Raw genomic sequence first — 20,613 nt, 5'->3', positions numbered from 1 at the left:
GACCATGCTGCTCCACAGCAGTGGACTACCCTACTATTAAGAAACTTACATCATCAAAACATAATAACAGGATAGTCCCATAGAGTTCAATGGATAGCCCTAATCGTAGAATAAAAAATTATATGTACGTAAATGTATACACCTTCCTTATCATGCTGCCTTGATAGCTCAGTTGGCATACGATGAGTGTACACCTGAATTCGAATTCCATTAATTATGAAGTCGTATTTGTAGTGGACAAAACTTTCTTCTTTTTTTTTTTCTGTGGAGGAGGGGGAGTTCACCCATTTCCCTTCATCTTCATCATTCTACCATCAGTCTTCAAAGAATTAAGGACCAACCATCAAATAATACGTACCTCTAATTGAGGGGCTTAGAACAAAAAGCAGGTAAGTGACATTATTAAAAAAAATGAGGTAAGTGTGTGTTGTGCACTGCCTGCTGGATCACATCCTATGGCTGCTTATACTGCCTGCCCAATCAATGGTTATGCGCGAACAACCACTAGGTGGCAGTTAATGACATTGCATATACTGATAATGTTAATAGCGGTGGGCACTGCCTGCCACCTAGCGGCAAAATAACTTTGATTGAGCAGGCAGTTTACGCACCTATAGGATGCGATCCAGCAGGCAGTGGTGTTGTGATAGCCCAAAAGGATGTTTCTCTGGGATAAAATCAGGTAAGAGATCACACTGTGCAGTGCTGCTATATGGGCATCATTTCACCAAACTAATGTATAATATTTCATTGCATGTAGAACTTTAACTGTAATTTCCTCAAAACTAGGTTTCCGTCACTTACCTGCTTTTTGTTCTAAGCCCCTCAATTGAGGTTCTGGTTGATATGTAGATACATCAGCCTAACAACCTAGATCACATATAGGAGATTGCTCAGCCAGCCTTTGACAGCACAGCATGGCGATCCTAGTGGTTGTTCTCTGCCACATGTTACCGTTTTTAACATGAAAATGGCCAGTCTGTTATAGCTCGTGTAAAGGGGGTTAAGTCAAATTGTAAGGTATGTAAATGTCTCTCCTTTGGTACTGAACAAAACCCCTTTGTCACAAAATACGAAGCACTGTAACTGCATCTTGGATGGAAGCATGATTTAACCCCTTTAACACAACACAGAAGTAATCGTGGAGGGTTCAAATCTTTACTTATCCCGCTTTAGCCAATTCATACTTAACCCCCTTTACACGAGCACCCGCGATATAGTATGTGATCAGGGCTATCAGGCAGAAGACATACATCTCAGAGGAAAATATAAATGTTATGTTTTATTTAACGACGCTCGCAACTGCAGAGGTTATATCAGTGTCGCCGGATGTGCCAGAATTTTGTCCCGCAGGAGTTCTTTTACATGCCAGTAAATCTACTGACATGAGCCTGTCGCATTTAAGCACACTTAAATGCCATCGACCTGGTCCGGGATCGAACCCACAACCTTGGGCATAGAAGGCCAGCGCTATACCAACTCGCCAACCAGGTCGACATCTCAGAGGAAGAACATTGTTTATATACATCTGAAATCTGATTAATGTAATATGTATCTAGTCAGCAATGAATGCAATGGAGGGAGAAAGGAACTGCACCCTACCCCATTATCTCCTGGCCTACTTGCTTCATAACTGATGTCTTGTTTGTGTCACTTGTGGGATCCAGACCTGTTTTCGGACAGTTGACTAAAAACCAACAAACATCAGCATAACTTGGAGTCTGACTATGGGGGAATGGAATAGAACCTAAAAATGTTCCATTCAGGGGTCTATTTCAGGCCTGACGGCTCCAGAGTACTATTTTTCGAGGCCAGGCAGCCCCAGGACACTCTTCTGATTTTCAAATTATCGTCAAAGTTTGCATTCATAAAAGGTCATATTTTATTCATATTTAAACAATTTCATAATGAGGTCTACTCAAACTTAACAACCTCCATATCTACATTCGAATCTTTGTATTTTCGTCTGACATTCTATAAGTATTCCTGCGGAAATGGTGGTAATGACAATGAAGACAGTAACGACATTGAAGACAACTACTACCGGTACTACCAAAATCCCAGAGCCAAGGCACTTTTTTGTTTAGAAATACACCACTGGTTTCATTCCATTAAATTAAATAAATGTTTCATGTAGGCTTATCACACATTCAACATTATGAACTAGAGGTACAACTACAAGCTAAGTTTCTGGTCCTAATGAAGTCAAATTCATCAATTTTTCTCTTTCCCCCCCATAAGTCAATCAAGCTTTCACTATTTCGGAGTTGTTGAAGTGTAACTACGATTGATTCAGTTAGTTATACAATAACTGTGGAATAGTTAACAAATTTCTCCTGAAAATTCAGTGATAAAGTATTATTATGCTCTATAGCTCCAAGATAATACTCATTATTCCAAACAAAATATAAATGAGAAATGGTCACACATCCTCAAAAGAGAGATTGCAGTTTGCATCAGGTCCACTAATAACATAATTATTTGATAATGTTTCTTAAGTTTCATTAGGGCACAAATATTGAAAAAAATGGAATTTATGGCTTCTAAATAACAGCTTCATCTTGCATCAGATAAGGACTTCATTCTCTAAAACATTTAAAAAAACAAAATGTCCTTTAGAAGAAGCGTCAGTGAAGTTCTGAATTTTATTTAATATCTCAAACATATCGCTCACAACCCATTACTGTACCTACTGCTTACATGTACAGACCCAAAAACAAAATTCAGAGGGCCAAATTTTGTTTCAGGGTCTATACAACATATAGGTTCAAAATATATTGTGCATAACGCTGCACAAACACAGCTACACTGTTTTCATCCCTTACTCTCTTTGCCCTAAACATGAAATGGACATAGAACATCTAAATCATTACGCAGCACCCCAGAATTTTCAAGATATCGCCTCCAAATATTGGGAAGCAAGGAAAAGAATAACTTCACAGTAACCCTTCAGTATTAGATATACATACATACATACATACTCTTTGCAATTCCCAAATAATGTTTGTATTTGCATTTATTTATTCCCTGTACAGTTTATTACAGATTATAAGTTCGTCAGTAGCCCTTTTCCACAGATATTTCTTCATTTTTAAAATGTGTATTAATATACAATAAAATATAAGCGCTAATTCTTATTTGATTTATTTTTTTAACTATTACCATAATGAAATAATAATCTAGAACTACACTTAGAAAAACGTGGTCTATCAGGTGCTTATACTGAATGCGTATGAAACTAGTAACAGTACCATACCGGTAATAATATTCCATATCTAGTATATTTTGTTTATTTTCTTTTTATGTTTCTTTTATTCATATAATTCCTATTTTGTTGGTCAGTCAAGCAGATTAGCTGTTTGTAACGACTCCAACGAGTAGGAACCCCTTCTCACGCCATTTTACATATACTGTATTTCTCTGAAAATAAGGGATACGTTATTTTCAATTCAGTCTTTTGAAGTTAAACTTGTTATAAATGGCTTATGTAAATTTAAACTAAAATATTGTATAGCCACGCCTGGAAAGTCTCTGGGGTGAGATAGAAATTAGTTTCAAACCGGTCATTGCTGATCATGTGCAATAGTAGAGATTGGAACAATTTTCAAATAGTTGTCAAACCATCACAACACAAGCTCACTGTAGAAACAAACCTACAGACTACTTAGTTCGCAGAGACTACTAGAATGCACCACAGACAATGTGTCAAATTCATAACTGTCAAAAAAACATCAGATATGAGTGTGTGCATGCACGTTAACACATACACACACATACATACCGGTATACATCATCATTTCCCATCTTTGATCTTGTGACCTGTCACAGTCTCAATCAGTCTTTGAACACACATACAATCTTCATGCTTCACTACTGTGGAAATATTATTCAGCTCACTGAATATAATACCATGCACTCATGCAGTCTCCTTACACTAATATTATGAATATTGAAGAATTGCAGTGTGAATGAGTGTTCATACAAGTGTATTTTGTAGTACTTTTATTGTTACAAAAATTAAACAACATTACTGTTTTTTTTTTAACAAGTACTGAGTACAGGAGAACTGTTGTATAAAATACTGACAAGTTTCTAAGATAAAACTTACTAACATGAACTACACTGTTAGACAAACACAAATGCTAAGTACTACTTACACAAAGTTAAACTGTAATACCACTATTAATAAATATATTAATTATAAAATCTTGTATTAAAACATAATCTAATCCGTGATGACATCATGAACTGATACTTTCCAACTGGAAAAAAGAAAAGGTTTCAATAAAAATAATAGTAACATTTAACATATTTAACAACTGTTGGAAAGAAAAATATTTGTGCACAATTTTGACTTCTTTTATATGAGAGTAAAATAAAATTGAACTAAACAGACGGTACTGAGAGAAAATAAAATATACATAATACAGTCAATTTTCTAAATGTCCTAATTAGTAATAAGAAGGATACTGTATAAGAACAGATAACTAAAAATAAAAATAAAGGAAATATTTAACTTGTGTGTACATAATGAATTGAATACTTACACGTAAGTAAACATAAGGTAAATGTATATTACTGTAACACATTTAATTCTTGAGCCCAATTTTTAAAATGTACTTACATCATTATGAATTTTTTCACGGTCTTCAAGAATCTTGGCGGCTGTTTGGGGAGAGGTATAATGAATTCTGATTGATGTTCCTGAAAAATTTAATAATTTTATTAATATCAAAATGTAAAATTATTTACATTATGAATACAATGGATACAACAGTCGCTTGACAAATGGAAAGAATGGTTATGTTTTTAAATAACAAAGACATGTATAATGCATTACTTTCTACGGGACTAAATATTTAATAATTATGTTTTCAATAAAACACAACACACCATCACAGTATTACATTATTCTCAGATCAACATGATCTAGCTTGATGTCTAAAGACTTGCCATTTCCAGTGCAACCAAAATATCTATATCAGTGTGTTATGTAGCTCGAGAGAGCAGTGTCAATAGAGAATATATTCACATAATATTGAAATTAGCACATTTCTTCTTTAAAAAATTGCATTATTTACACACAATGCAAGATAGTCTATAGATCTTGAGCATGTCCTGTTCTCTCTGGATGGATAGATGGATGGATGAATATAATGTTGTTCAAGATGCAAGATACTAATCCAAAGAGAAACCAAAATGATTGCGTAAATTCAACAATTCTGATGCTGCTATAATTAGATGTGGTAAAGCCTACTAGGTGACATGTTTGTGGGACTATACATTTTTTTATTGCAACATAAACCAGTACCAGTAGCACATTTGACGAATTGCTGATTAGTAATGTAGCAGAATCGCTTTATGATTTACGGTATCACTGAATAAACTGCCAACAATATGGTTTTAGCTACATTATACTGCAGTGGATCAACAGAAAGTCAATAACATGTTTGGTATGCAATGAATTCAATGAAGTGGACCTCGGTCATCAACCCACAGTTGCCAGACCTCACACTTACTGACTTTTTCTACAGTGATATGTGAAACAGCACATTTTTCAGACAGACGATTTGAAACTAAAGATCATTCAATTCCGTATGGCATATTATCTTCTTCAGACTTTGTGTAAGCTGTCTTACGTAGAAGGAAAGGGACACTCAATTAAAATATTAAATATTAGTACACAATTAATACTCAATTCACTCTTATTTGACATTACTTACCGGTACTGTAACGTGAGGAAGTTGTCATCAAATGTTGAACAAAAACATGCAGAATAAATATGATGAAAGATGTCACTCCAAACATCTGGAATGTTAGTGCACCTCCATATCTATCATATAAAACACCTCCCAGCAAACCACCAAGTGACAGACCTAGGCACAACATTATAAAGCAAGTATAACATGCCTTTGAAAGCGTAACTGGCATTTGAAAAATATATATCGAGGGCATCATGCCAAAAGGGCGTATCAACAAAACTACGACTTCATTTAAATATAGAATAATTTTTCCTATCCTTGCCTACATAACAAGATACTTTTTTTTTACTCTTCCTCATGTCCATTGTAATTTTCAAATTTTTGTTTTCAAACATAAATAGATTCCATTAAAATATTTGATGATGCTGCATTTGTTGATATGCTCTTCTGGTATGATGCCCTCGATATTGAAATTGGAAACAGTCCATATTAGCCTACATATTTATTATATGGTGGAGATTCGACCATCGTCGTTTCTGCTAAAATTAAATTCGATCATTTTCGAAATTCTACTAAACATAATTTTTACCAGATCAAGTACTGGTATATATTGCTCCTGAATACTAACATATACATAATCTCGAAACTCCAGTTACTGCCCAAGTGTTTGTTTCGTTCTGTAGAGCCACTGTCCTTGTAATGTAGGCATCTGGAAGCCTGTCAGCTATTAATTTCAATGTCATGATCGATAAAAATTATATTGATTGCGTTCCATCAAAATATTGGTAATGGCACAATTTGGTATTCATTGAATTTTACAGTATTTATTACGCTTTTCTGATGAAGTCCTATAAGAAATAAAATGGAGTTTGAATTGTTATGTAAAATATCAATGCGGTAGTGTTAAAGGACCATATTTCTTGCAATATGCAAGTTCGTTCAAATTTATAACCGCAAAGAAAAATGTTTAGTTTTGGCTACACATTATGTTATCAGAAATTTGGGAAACACGTTGAAGAACAGTATCAATAGCTAAAAGATCAGTATTAAGACAGGAGAAAGATGGACATGTTATTAACTAATTTTTTTGATATTTCAGAATATAATTTCCTGCCCCTGATATCCTATTATCTGGGTTTCGTGATCACATCTATGTAAGTGTGAAGATAGTTTTTATATGTACTGCATATTAATTTCATGAGATCTGACCGAAGGAAGAGTGCAGAATCAATTTTAAAGTGTCTTCTTGGACTATGTGCACTATGTTCTGGAAAAATCCACCTCCAAGGAGAAATTTTATTCTCATCTACAGTTTTAATAATGTGTATGTGTATATGTAATATACAGTGATAGTTATTTTTTATTTTATAAAACTTACATAGAATATTGTCTCACAATTTTAAAGAACATCTTATGTCTGGATCAAGTTTGTAGTTTTAAATCACATTAATTTTTAGAATTTTTAAGCACATGCTGGTAGTGTTTGATTGGTTGAATGTTACATTCAATTTCTAAAGCAACAATTTATTGATAAAGTTTTTGGGACTCAAAAACATAGTCTTAAAGCTACACGTTTAAGAACAGATATTTTTTGTGTGGATGAGTATTTATGTCTTCGTATAATTTTATTTTCATTGCAATTAATATAATCAATGCTTTAAAATGTGACATTCTTAAAATTAATGAAAGAGTAGGGCATACTATAGATGTACCTATAAAGTGTTATATTTTAATGTTCAAATTTGACTATAGCTTATGTTACATTCAGTACAAGATTAGATTAGCAATAAACATAAAAAAATCACTTACCAACACCTTCAAACATGGCTCCTACCACACCTTGCATTGTGGTTTCTGTTCCTGGAGGAGCAACTATACTAGCATATGATGCCATTGTGGTATAAAATATCCCAAATGTAGGTCCTTGCAATACCTCCAAAGGAAGACTCCACCATGGATTTGCTATCACAGAATAAAGTACAAAGCGAAGACCAAACATGAACAGTACCAGTGACATAGCATGTACATGTCCAATCTTCTTCAGGATGCGACCTGCGTGTTAAGTTTATACAAATCATTAATTTAAAGAAAAGGATACAACAACAATAAAACAATAATAATAATTTTTTATTAATATTAATGTGCTAGCCAACAGCCGTTAGCAAATAATAGGTTAACACAACAGATACAGTAAAAATACAGCAATAAAATTACGGTAATAGTATTGACAAATTATACACAAATAGGCCTATACAAAATTAAATCTATGCATTAAATTGATGAAATTAAAGATATTACTTAATGTTAATCGAAACAAAATTAAGAGAACAATAATAATGAAAAATTAAAGATTAACAATGACATTAATTTTACATATTTATGAGTTCAAAGAATAAGTCTATATATAAAAAAAATAAGTCTATACAATGAACAGATCGAATTCACCAGTGCATGTTTGCTTTTGAATGCATTTGGTGACTGAGGAAAGAGAGTTAGACTTTATTTCATAGAAAAGTTTGTGAGCTGTCATACATTTCGGAAGAATACAAAAACTAATGTTGCCTATAAACAACACAGGTTATTTCACCTTTAAGGATCTTGAATAAGAATAGATAATCGAGTACATGGTGACTGGAATATAAGCTTCGTCAATTAAAGTGTCGTAATCACAATTTTTCTCACAACTGTGCCCAGAGTCACTGGGCAGTTATCTGTATGAACATAAGGGTATATAAATTTTCTTTGGATATTTTCTAATTTAGCCAAATCTGTTATAATAGAATTCCAGACTACAAATAAATATTCGAGTTTCGATCGAACTAATTTATAGAAGAATATTAAAAGAGAATCAAGTGTAGAGAAAGAATAACTTATTGGCACTATTACTCCCAACATTGTGATTGCATGATTGTATAAATGTAATCTACATGCTTGTGAAAATGTAGTTTACTGTCAACGAATACCTCAAGGTCTTTAACACAATCTGTTCTGTTAATTAAATAATAATAATAACAATAAAAAAAAGGTAAAGGTATCCCCGTAACATGCCATGAAGGCACTTGGGGGGCATGGAGGTAGAGCCCCATGCTTTCCATGACCTCGGCACTAGAATGAGGTGGTGTGGTCGGCACCACGCTCTGACCGCCTTTCACCCCTGGGAAAGACCCGGTACTCAATTTTATAGGAGGCTGAATGAACCTCGGGGCCTTTCTGAAAGTTTGGCAACGAGAAAAAATCCTGTCACCACCTGGGATCGAACCCCGGACCTTCCAGCTGCTCTACCAACTGAGCTACCCGGCCGCCAATAATAATAATAATAATAATAATAATAATAATAATAATAATAATAATAATAGAAGAAGAAGAAGAAAGACGAAGAAGAAGAAGAAGAGATACAAGGTACCGTAATGATTAAGGCATTACACTACAAAGCAGAAGGTCGTGGGTTCGATTTTGTTGTTCTCCTTTTATTACTGTTTACCGTACTACTACCAAATTATCATCCATTGTTCCTCAATAGTCTCTCAAGTTAAAAAGAATTTTCATTACGATGAAGTTTCTGTAATGAGCTGTACTAGTTTAAGCTGGCATTATCTCACGGCTTCTCACAAAAGAACTGAGTTCGACCATCCCATTGTTCCTTAAGTGTTTCAGTAATTGAAAGTGAGATTAAATAAATAATTACCAATACTAACTACCAAATACTTCAAAGTGATGCAATAAAAGGAGCGGCAATTTTTAAGAATATGCCAAATTTAGCAGAATTAGTACTAAGTTTTGTTAATGCAGGACTTTCATTGTTTTCAACTTATGGTTTAGTTTCTTATTCATTATGAATTCACGAGCATTGGCAATAGACGAATAACAGACGATTTTACAATTTGAACTGAAGAAAGTAACTAACCGAGAAGTTTATATTCAAAATGATTTAGTTGGAAAACAATATCTACAGGAACTCGCCTTATCAATTTAACAATTGCCAAATGGACAAGTACTGGGTGTCAAGTTTTGTACCTCATGTTTCTGACAAGCATAACTTTTATTTTCTGAGTAGCATTCCGGCCCAACTAAACCACTGGAGTTATGGATGAACCAAGAATCAAGTTAGGACTCAATTGAGGTGTACAGGGAAAAAATTTGCTCTATGCTATTCAGAGCCCGAATTACCATAATAAACGAAAACACGTGGAGGCACTGTGAAACGTGTTTAGCAGTGTGTGTATTGAGAAGCAGTAGCACTCGAAAAGACATCTTGGTCCATATGTCTACGCAGTAACCATTTTCGACTCCACATTTTTCTTTTCTGAACTTGATGATCCTTCTCCTCAGATCTAACACCGACAAAATAGGAAAGGCTACTAAACGTCTCCTTCATACAGTTTTTATCACACCTTCCATGTTTCAAATTTATGAAATACGAATTTTCACGCCCCAGGGATGTAAAACAGTCATTCCATATGAACAATAATCATCACCAAAACAAACATGGGAGCCAGCAGCATAGTTGATCTGAACAGGGGTCAAGACATTGTGCCGTTTATATTTCGGCACAACTTTCTTTTCCTTTCTATTTCTTTTAGATTTTTCTATCTTCATATTTTTATCTGTTAGTTTTAATTATTCTAACTCTTCATAGATGGCTCGTAGTTTTTTTCTTTCTGATCTAGTTCTTCTTACTTCTCGTAGATGGCTTTTCTCTCAACTTTCTTTTTTTGCTCTGTTTATGTTCCTATAACCTATGATGAGTTGAGCCCGGGGGGTCCAGTCATTATTTGATCCGGGGAGAATTTATTATTTTATAATAGCGCTTGCTGATTGGTCAAGACGATGGCGTGATTTAGATTTGGTCTGTGAAGCTAGTTTCATCTCGAATGTAGCATTAGTCTAGTGGAGGGACTCGAGAAGGTCAGACACGTGACAGGGTACAAGCTCCTATGTAGGTCGGGGATCGAACTGGGTTCGATAAGTTTACCAGAAGTTGTATTGTACACCGTGTTGTGGGATCTTGTGAAGTATCGCAGAAGATATTAGTCCAGTGGAAGGACTCGCTAAGGTTTGAGGTGTACCGGCAAGTGAGAGTGTGGTGAAGAGTACGAGCTGCTATGTAGACCGGGGATCGAATTGGGTTCGATAAGTCTACCAGAAGCTGTATAGCACTCGGTGTGCGGGAACCTGCGAGTGAATTGTAGAAGGTATTCGGGTGGAAGCTAGCGGCGAGTTTTGGGATGCACTTATTAGTTTGAGCTGCTATCATTTTCCTGACTGATTTGCGTTCAGTCAACTCTGGTGAAATACTGGTCGGTATTTGTATTTCTGGTGGATCGTTTTTCTAGTTGTGATATACCTGAAAGCCTACCTCTACATACTATCAGTTCAGTGAGTTGCTTTTGGCTTATGTTTAATCTAGTTATTGCAGTAGAATGAATTTAAACGGTATGGAATCCACGACGAAGGCACCCATTGTTGTGTGACGTTTGAGGGGTGACCAATCTGTATGTAACTGCTATGTGTGTGCTGAGTGATGGTTATGTCAAGGTTGTTTGACAAGATGGATGCCAGCGTGGGGAAGCAATTACCTATGTAAGGTAATTAGCTGGATTTGGTCTACGCCACACTGTTAGCAGGATAGGTTATGTGCTACGAATTTATTTGCTTGTTCTAATAAATAGTTGTGTTTTATATATTGAGTGTGATCACTTGACTACCTCGACACGCAGATTACCATCCTGATCATAACGATTCATGGCAGGGTTAGTTTATTATTTAATTGTCTTGTTTTCCAACTAACAAGTTGAGACGATTAGATAAATAGATAAAAGAGAGAGGCCGAGTGCGGCGCAACATTGTAGATTTAAATCCATTTATCTACTATGATTTACAAAGATTCTTCAATAATATTAAGTATGGGCATAGTAAATACAAATGTTAAATTTGATTCTGAAAATTAATATGTAAAATGCAAATGAATATATGAAATTAACCAAATAAAATAATATTATCTTATTTTTCATTTAATGATGAGAAGTGTTTGTATGTTTCTATCTGAGGTATCTGGTAACCCTGGGCATGTAAATAATGATTTATAGACATATTAACAATAATAATGACAGGCTGCCACTTACCTGCAAGGAAAAAGAATGGAATTTCACCAACAAAACAACGAATGCCCATTGCAAGGCCTTCAAGTGTCTTGATCCAATGTTGCATTTCACAGTCTTTCACAGACACCAAGTCCTCCAAGTGCCTGTGTACATTAACACAATATTTATCATTATATTTCGTAAATAATGTTCACATTTATGGTAAAATGTTTTACATAATACAAACACGTATTTCAATTGGAAAATAATCTACATTCATGTTCCCTTGATGTGATTGTACATGCTCGTATGAGGGTGTATGTTTGTGTGTGAAAATAATGCATACTTTTACTGATAACTGATCTCTTAAGGATCAAATTTAATAAGAAAACTGCATTTGTGTCAGGGTAATAGCTACTGGAAAGAAAAATAATCGTAATTATTTTAGTACAGTACTCGTTGTTTACGTAAATTTGATGACCATATTCTTTTCCGTTTCTATAATCAAATGGACTGATAACATCTTATGGCATATAACGAGCATTTTCACTAAAACATTTTCTTGTTACTAATTTCAGATTGACTTTCATTACATATTTCAGCAGCAGAGACTAATCGCTGGCCTGATGTTAATCCTATTATAATTATAATTCATTGTAAATGTGTGTCATGTATGGATCTCCTTTGCGTCCTTCTGGCATCATCATGGTGGAGAGAGGAGAAAAATGGAATGGCAGATAAGAGGACCAAAGCTTTACGGAGATGGGTGATGTGATGTGATGTATTGTAATGATAAAGGAAGGGAAGATTATGGAATAACACGTTTAATTAAAAACAAGGAAATTGTAAGGGAAACAGGAGTGCCATAGTGGAAATTTGTAATTTTGAAACTCGTTCTTGGACTTCGATATGGGAGCATTAAAACACGATAGTGAGATAGGGGCTGAGAACACAGTGAGACATAGTTACGGGAGTATCTGAGTAGGAAAACATTGAGCTTTCCTTGAAGATATGTGGTGGCAGGAGAACGAGAGATGAAACCTGGGTTCGAGGTTAGTTCTTTAGAGATCAAATGAGCCTGGCTCATGACTTTTTGACAGTGAAAATAAATTCCTCGTCATCAGGGAATCAAACAAGCCTAGCTCGTGACTCTCCAATACAAGGAATGGGTAACCTCCACTATCAATGGATTAACAAGCATAGCTCGCGACTTACTGACTACACAGGGTTTGGAAAGAAGAACTGAGATTGAGCAAGCTGCTATGAATGGGAAGAATCGAAGTCAGGAATGTTATAGGGGTGAATGGTAGACAGTTGCAGCTATAACATCATGAGTCGATGTGCATGAGCTCAGAGTGTGGACACTACTGGCTGGCTCTTCCAGAATAAAACAATGAGAGAGGGAAAGGAGAATTATCAATTGAAAGGTACATGATGATAATCGCGTCCTTACAAGGACTCTTCGAACCCATTTCAACTTTTGAGTTCCTAGCCTAAAGGCCGTTGTTTTCACATAAGAATGTTGCAGGGGAAGAGTCAAACCTCTTCGAGCTCTGCTTATAAAATTTATGCTCTAAGATGATGCACTGGGGTGATGCATCAAGCAAGAGAAAGATCTTTTCACTCTCTTCTGAGAGCGTCCCTAAGCATGCTTCATGCGAGAACACGGGGTTTGAGGTTTCCACTGTTATGTGCTGCCTTCTGGCCATGGCAGGAAACATGTGAAGTTCAGACAGGTAATAAAAGCCTCCCCCTTCTCAAGTACAGGACATGGGAGTGAATATTGTCTAACAGCTTTTACCTGCCCCACTTACAGTCTAACAAGGGAAAATACCCAAAAGTCTGCTTCCATAACTAAAACAACTTACCAAAAAAGAAACTGCCAAAGAAATCCAGTTTCTATGCCAACAAACACGCACCACAATAAGAATATAATGATATGCGGTTCAGACAGAAGCTTCCCTACATTTTTCATGATTCTGGTTGCCAAAATTTGTTCGGTGCACTGAAAAAAAAAATTGAAGTAGTAAATTATGATATTTGCCACATTTCTGTATTTAATGATTATGATAATAATATCAATATATATATATATATATATATATATATATATATATATATATTATTAATCCACATGAATTTTGACCATTCTTTTGAATACCAGTAGTCATGCATATTCAAACCTCATTTTAAGAGTATACATTGCGTTCTTTCATACACGTGATTTCATTTCACTGTATTTAGATTTTATTTTTGTATAATATATTTTGACCCTTATGAAATTAAGTATCAGTAATGACTAACTTTTAGTCTTTTTCTAGTAAACCTAGAAAGAAATACGCCAAATATTGAAACATAAACAATGCGCATGGCAGAACAAACTATAAGATGCAACAAATTTATAGTCAAGACTCAAGACTGGTGTGACCTTCAGTAAGACGTGTGTATACTTGGAATAAATAAAACTTCGAACTTTTGAAATGTTTTCAGATTTTTATGGCGTTATTGTGGTGCGAGAATTTTGGAATTTTATATATTGTATTATAATTGCAGAAACAACCAATGTTTTGAAGATAAGTATTGATTTCATTATCAGAAGACAAGAAGGAACCTCTTTGTTGAATTTGTTACCAAGAGCTATTGTCTAAGATTGGACTGGTAATGGGTCCAACATACGTTTTCAGTCCTTTAAATATAATAACAAATAGGAATAATTCAATACCACAAAATGGGATATTACTTCAGAATGCTATGCCTTTATTCTTCATAAAATAATGCAATGACTGAGATATTAACTAACCTTAAGTTTAAAAGACACAACTACAGCCAACAACATCAGCACCAACATGAGGTAAAACATAACAGTGTAGTCCTTTTCTGTTTGACCCTTACTGAACTTATCCACCAAAACTCCTGCCACAAAGGCGAAAATTCCCCAACCAACAGCACCCCAAAGTCGTTGTCGGCCAAACTCTTGTGGAGAACTTCCTATAAAAATGGAAATGCATATAGTAATGGTATGGGGGCATTCGGATGCGTAAATATTATTCAGAGTGGACAAAACCAACAATTTATATGAAGTCAGTTCATGATTTACGAAAATATATTTTTTTAACCTTGGAAATTTAGAAACCTATTATTGGAGAAAAATTCATTACAGCACCAGGAATCAAACCTAGGACCTCTCAATTTTGCGCGTTGAGCGCTCTTTCCATCTGAGCTATGTCGAGACTCGAATCACGATGCTGGCCGAAATCTCCTCCTTTGTATCAACAATGGACTACTACCTACATTTTAGACATATAAGTAATATATGCAGGAGCACATATTTAAATAACTTTATGGCCATTTTCGACAACAGTTTTTGAATCACCAGGTTCGATTCCCGGTGCTGGAACGAATTTTTCTCCAATAATAGATATCTACATGTTGACTACATAATCACTGATTATTCAAAGAGGACGGTGAGGCCTCATATACGAATATATACTTAGCAATTTTGTTAAATAATGAACGGTTTCTCAAACAACAATATGTATAATTCCTTAGTATGGCTTCCTTTAGAAGGAAAATAAAATTGCTGCTTCCAAATCTGGGATTTACAATGAATAGAAGAACCCTTTTCCTGAATGAAAGGATTACAGACAAAATTGATTAGTCGGCCATTTTTAAATTGCGTAAAATTTTGAGCTGTGCCAAGTCATCATCCTTGCCCATGATCTTAACATTAGTATGCATGAATTCTCCTTCCAGTTGCCTCGCTTCAGAAATAATTTCAGCACTTCTGATGAGCAGAACTTAAGATGAAATGTCCCCCTTTTACCGTTAATGGAAAATAATTACTAATCTAACACACACTGGTACCAATAATGCTTCTGTGAATATATATGGTAAAAGTGAAATAACCTTGCAGATTGAAAGGGACGATAGGATACACTGAAATGAATAGAAAATCTATATTACGTTTGGTGATTAAATGCACGGTTAATTACAAAATTAAGTTTGAAGTTTCAGTAGTCTGGTAGCATTGCCACTAACACACTCTATTCATGATACAGAAGTAAGAGATCAACAAATTCAGTGTGTATCGGTAGGTGAGCTGCTTTCTGCTGCGACGTTGTAACTTGTTCGCATCGTGCAGTGGTTTCAAATTAGAGGTTTTTTAAATTAAATTTACACGAAAACCGTCCATGCTATTGAAATACGCCAGAAAGATAAATTATTCTTTATCAGATTTCCTATTGATATGGGTAAAAATCACGATCATACTCGCAATAGTTCCGAATAAGAGTGTGTTAAAAATTTGGGAAAAAACATTTTTTTGTCTGAAAAAACTATAAAGTTTCCACCAATACGATATTATAGCTTTTCGTTACATACAACATAAGCTATTTGCCCTGAAAATCTGCAAGACTATTTTACTTCCACTATGTAAATAAACCTTATGAGTTTGATCAAGGGAAGACTAAATTGCAGATTCTACAAGAAGGAGAAACAGCCTATCACATTATTTCCTCCTGCAAGGCTTGGTTAGCAGAAGATACATCTTTGGGAAATTAGGTTTAGCACCAGAGAAAGTGGCTTCTCTAACAGGACTGTATTTCTTAGTCAAGGATACAAGCTTGATGAGCTAGTACCGAATAACTCAGACAAGCATGCATCCAGAACATGGTGGATGAGCCTGTGTTCAGAAAAAACAATTGACTTCGAAGGTCGACATTTCACTTACTTCTTTTCTTTTACTTTAAATACTTACAGAAGTGTTCTGTTTTGGAAGGGTAGCAGCATTAAGATAATGAATAAAATAAACATTATGCTAGATTCTACATTACACCGCAGCCAGATAGCTCACTTCGTAGAGCAACTGGCTACAGACTTGAAGGTCCTCGGTTCAATCTGGGTGGTGATGGGATTTTTATCATTGTCAAAACTTTCAGAATGGCCTTGAGGTTTACTCAGCCTCCTATCAAATTCCCGAGGATAAAAGATGGATGGAGCATGGTGCCAGCCACACCACCCATTCTAGTGCTGAGGTCAAGAAAGCAAAGTGCTCTACTTACAGTCCCCAAGTGCTTTCATGACTTATATGGGAGCTGTCTTTACTTACATTACATTATTGGCATACAAAAGAGAATGTTTCGATTGAACACAGGTTTCATGCATATTCTAAATTATTATCTTCCACTTATAAAACAGATTTTAATAGCTGAATTATTATTACCTAACAACTGGAAACAAATGGCATCTGACATCGTAGAAGCAACAGCTTTGCTAATGAAAGCTGCAATCATGAGAACCAAGAACAGCCAGAACTGGTACAAGTTTGCTACATGTGTGCCAGCTGCGATGGGTGAAGAAATCAGTCTATTCAATTCAGAACTATCACACTGAATACTGCAATGTATCATGGTGAGGTTGGTACACACTGGAACATGCACATCCCCAGCAAACAGCACTTCATGTACACGAAGATACAGACAAGAACCTTCCTGCATAGTGTGTTGCATAGGAATCTCTGTCTCGAACTGCAGACTTGTGGAGCTGGTTGTATTGCAGTATTTCTGGCTTTGCCAATAGGAACACAAGTTTTGCATCTGGTTGTATGAAGCATGACACGTTGCCTACAAAAATAATGTGTTTCTTTATAATATTAAAGACCTATTTCTTGTTTGATAAATAATTTAAGGTAGAATGAAACTATTTTTGCAATCCTCGAGCTATTCTTAACTCACATAATTATCATTTTATTAAAATGGATTTGAGGGAGGTGGGATATGGTTGCAGAGACTGGATTAATCTTGCTCAAGATAGGGCGGGCTTATGTGAGTGCGGCAATGAACCTCCAAGTTCCTTAAAAGCCATAAGCAAGCAAGCAAAATATAATATTTATAACAGGAATCACTTTTACGTAATGCTTCCTGAATAACACAAAATGATTTTCTAAACTATTGTCCATCAGAGTGTTTATGTCGCATTCAAGTTCCCCCCCCCCCCACCTGTTTCTGCTGGCCCCTCTGTAAAGACTTGTGGCTGGCCAATTTTAGGCATTCCTAAGCATTTGCTGTTCTGAATTGGACGTCTACGTAATATTATACAAGTGGATAAAATAATTTAAAGAAAAGAGTCCGTTAAGTAAGTGTCACATGATTTCCCCATTTCAATGACCCTGCAACATAACCATTCAGATGGACAATAGGCATAATTCCCAATACCAGAACAAAAAGGCACTTTACATTAGATAATGGTACCAGAAGTTAGAATTTTTTGACTCTTAAAATTAAATAAATTAATTGATATTGTGAATTTTCTGTCAGGAGTTCAGTAAAGTTCCTGAACATTTAAGTAGGTACAGGATAAATACATGATGTAATGTACAAACGTAAATAAAAATGTCTAATAAACTATTAAATTATTTAATTAATATAAATGAGAAAGGAGAAAATATAGCAAAAGAAAATGCTAAATAAAACAGACGTAAGTCTCTGCATTATCTTTCAGTCACTAAAATTAATAGTACCTAAACAGAACACTTAAACATGAAATGAGGAAACAAAATCAGGTCTTTCTAATATTTCCATAAAAACTTGCCACAACGGCTTTCAGCACTTATGTTTGGTAGCACTTATGTACAGTAAAAAAAAAAAAAAAAAAAAAAAAAAATTCTAAACATCAAAATGCTCTTTTCGTATTGAGCTTGAATAACTCTAAACATCCAGTGACGTATAAAGACTAAAATAAATTATAATTGACTCCACAAAATACTTGCTGTTTTAATGAGCTTCACATAATTTTTAATATTACAGTGAAATATAAAATAAATATTTAACCTAAATAATTATGATATATGATAAGTTGCTTAAATTGATCTTCAGTGTTGAATGAAGAAGAAAAACTCAGCAGTACTTACTTTGCAAAAAACGGTACTATTTCCTGCTTCGGCCATGAATTTAGAAGCAGTACAGCTATCTACATCGCTGCCACATGTCTTGAAGTACGTGAGGTCACCACAAGTTAACGTGACTGGATTCTCAGCAGGTATTTCTGGGATAAACTGAATTACAAAGTATGCCAAAAACATGACTGTCTGGCAAGCCAGAAACAGAGTTTTCTGTAGTTGAAAATAATCAGCCATCATACCAAATATTGGCTTTGCTAACATTCCTGTGATTGGTAAAATTGTGTAGATAGTGCCCACAACCATGCTGGAGAAGCCAAGTTGACGGGCATAAAGTGGTAGGAACGAGACAACACCAGCCAGACCTGTTTAATTGTAGAAAACGAACTTCAGTCTCAATACTCTTTCATTTTCATAAATCTTATTTAGTTATTTCTCTAAGATGCAGAACATGTCATAAATGTAAAAGGAATGTCAAATGATATCCATATCAGAGACTTTCCTGTGTTAAATTTCAACGTACCTCGTTTACATGTTTCGATCTAATTATGGGTCATCTTCAGAACTGGTCATTGTTGGTCTTGGCGCCACTTGTTCTGTTTCCTGTGAGGGTGTGTTCCTGTGGTATAGTGTAGAGTCAAAGAGTGTGTGTGTTTTGAAGTTGAGTTGTGTGTTGAGAATTTCGTTGGGGTGTGTTTTTGTGTGTCTGTATATTTCATATTGTTCTAGTGTGTTTAGTTTCTGGCTTTTTGGTTGGATGTGTAGTATTTCCATGTCTGTGTTGATGTCTCTGTGGGTGTGGTTAGCATTTGTGATATGTTCTGCATATGTGGAGATGTTTTGTAATTTTGTTATGGCTGTGATGTGTTCTTTGTAACATGTTTGAAACGATCTGCCTGTCTGTCCTATATAGAATTTGTTACAGGTGTTACATTTGAGTTTGTATACGCCTGTGTGGTTGTATTTGTTTGTTTGTGTTGTTTGTATGTTGAGATGTTTTTGTAGAAAAACATGTAAACGAGGTACGCTGAAATTTAACACAGGAAAGTCTTACCATACATATTCCGAAGTGATACAGTGTTAAAAGTTGTGTAATCAAGATGTATATATCCATATGTTTCGAGTTTGAATCAACATTAGCAAGCAGACAAAAATCGACCAGACAGTTATTAACAATATTACATACAGGAGGGAATAGCCTCAACAATCAAAAGACTACAACTAACACTGAAAGACAAAGGTAGGTTCCAAAGTAGTGGACTCACTGCCTGTGGGATCCTCTGGATAGTCTCTGACGAACTAAGTGGGCTATATTTCTCAGTACTAGCTACATATACAGAGTTGGGGTGAATAACAACAAGTTAAGCATCCTGCCATAAAAAACTGTAGCCTAAAGTTAAAGAAAATAAGGGAAATGAGAGAAATATTCTGACCCACCAATCTTTTTGCAATTGTTACACTGAATCAATAATACATAGGTGAAATTGGTAGGAGCGAGATGAGTCCTAGGATTCGCCATGGAATTACTTGACATTTGCTTTACAGCCAGGAAAAATTCCGAAAAAAAAAATTCAACTGCATAATGTGTTCAAATGGGATTTGAATCCACGCCTGATCATACTCTCAGACCACGAGTGCCTGTAACTACCCTGAGACTATGCCAATGCTTCCTTTAATCTTGACTACTCAGAGTATCAATCCAGCAAATGCTGAGAACCAAACTCTAGTCCATGGAATGATTAGTCCGAGAGTTACTGAGTTATAAATACCGGTAGGCCTGCTCTTTATTTACAAAGAAGAATGATAGCTTAGTTCAGTTGGCAATAGGGTTGCCAGATTTTAAAAAATATCAGAGAGGGACATTTTACTGCAGTTGATATACAAGTGACGTAATAATAATGTATTAATATAGTGTAGCTTATGTATGTGTAGGAAA

At 35.2% G+C, this 20,613-nt stretch overlaps 1 protein-coding gene across 2 annotated transcripts in view; it reads right to left on the bottom strand.

Annotated features, from left to right (window-relative positions):
- Positions 1-3,017: 3,017 nt before the first annotated feature.
- Positions 3,018-20,613, bottom strand: part of LOC138706435 (major facilitator superfamily domain-containing protein 6-like) — a 30,208-nt gene continuing 12,612 nt past the window's right edge. For both annotated transcript variants that reach the window (XM_069835742.1, XM_069835740.1), the window contains exons 3-11: positions 18,690-19,042; positions 17,004-17,403; positions 14,583-14,770; positions 13,651-13,787; positions 11,825-11,946; positions 7,512-7,754; positions 5,724-5,876; positions 4,625-4,704; positions 3,018-4,262 (exon numbers count right to left, since the gene is read on the bottom strand). In XM_069835742.1, coding sequence (XP_069691843.1) covers positions 4,242-4,262; positions 4,625-4,704; positions 5,724-5,876; positions 7,512-7,754; positions 11,825-11,946; positions 13,651-13,787; positions 14,583-14,770; positions 17,004-17,403; positions 18,690-19,042 — 1,697 coding nt within the window. In that variant the 3' untranslated portion in view covers positions 3,018-4,241. The remainder of the gene's footprint in view (positions 4,263-4,624; positions 4,705-5,723; positions 5,877-7,511; positions 7,755-11,824; positions 11,947-13,650; positions 13,788-14,582; positions 14,771-17,003; positions 17,404-18,689; positions 19,043-20,613) is intronic.

This window comes from Periplaneta americana, chromosome 9 (genome assembly GCF_040183065.1).
Source record: "Periplaneta americana isolate PAMFEO1 chromosome 9, P.americana_PAMFEO1_priV1, whole genome shotgun sequence".
Lineage (NCBI taxonomy): Eukaryota > Metazoa > Arthropoda > Insecta > Blattodea > Blattidae > Periplaneta > Periplaneta americana.
This window is presented reverse-complemented; position numbering and strand designations above follow the sequence as displayed.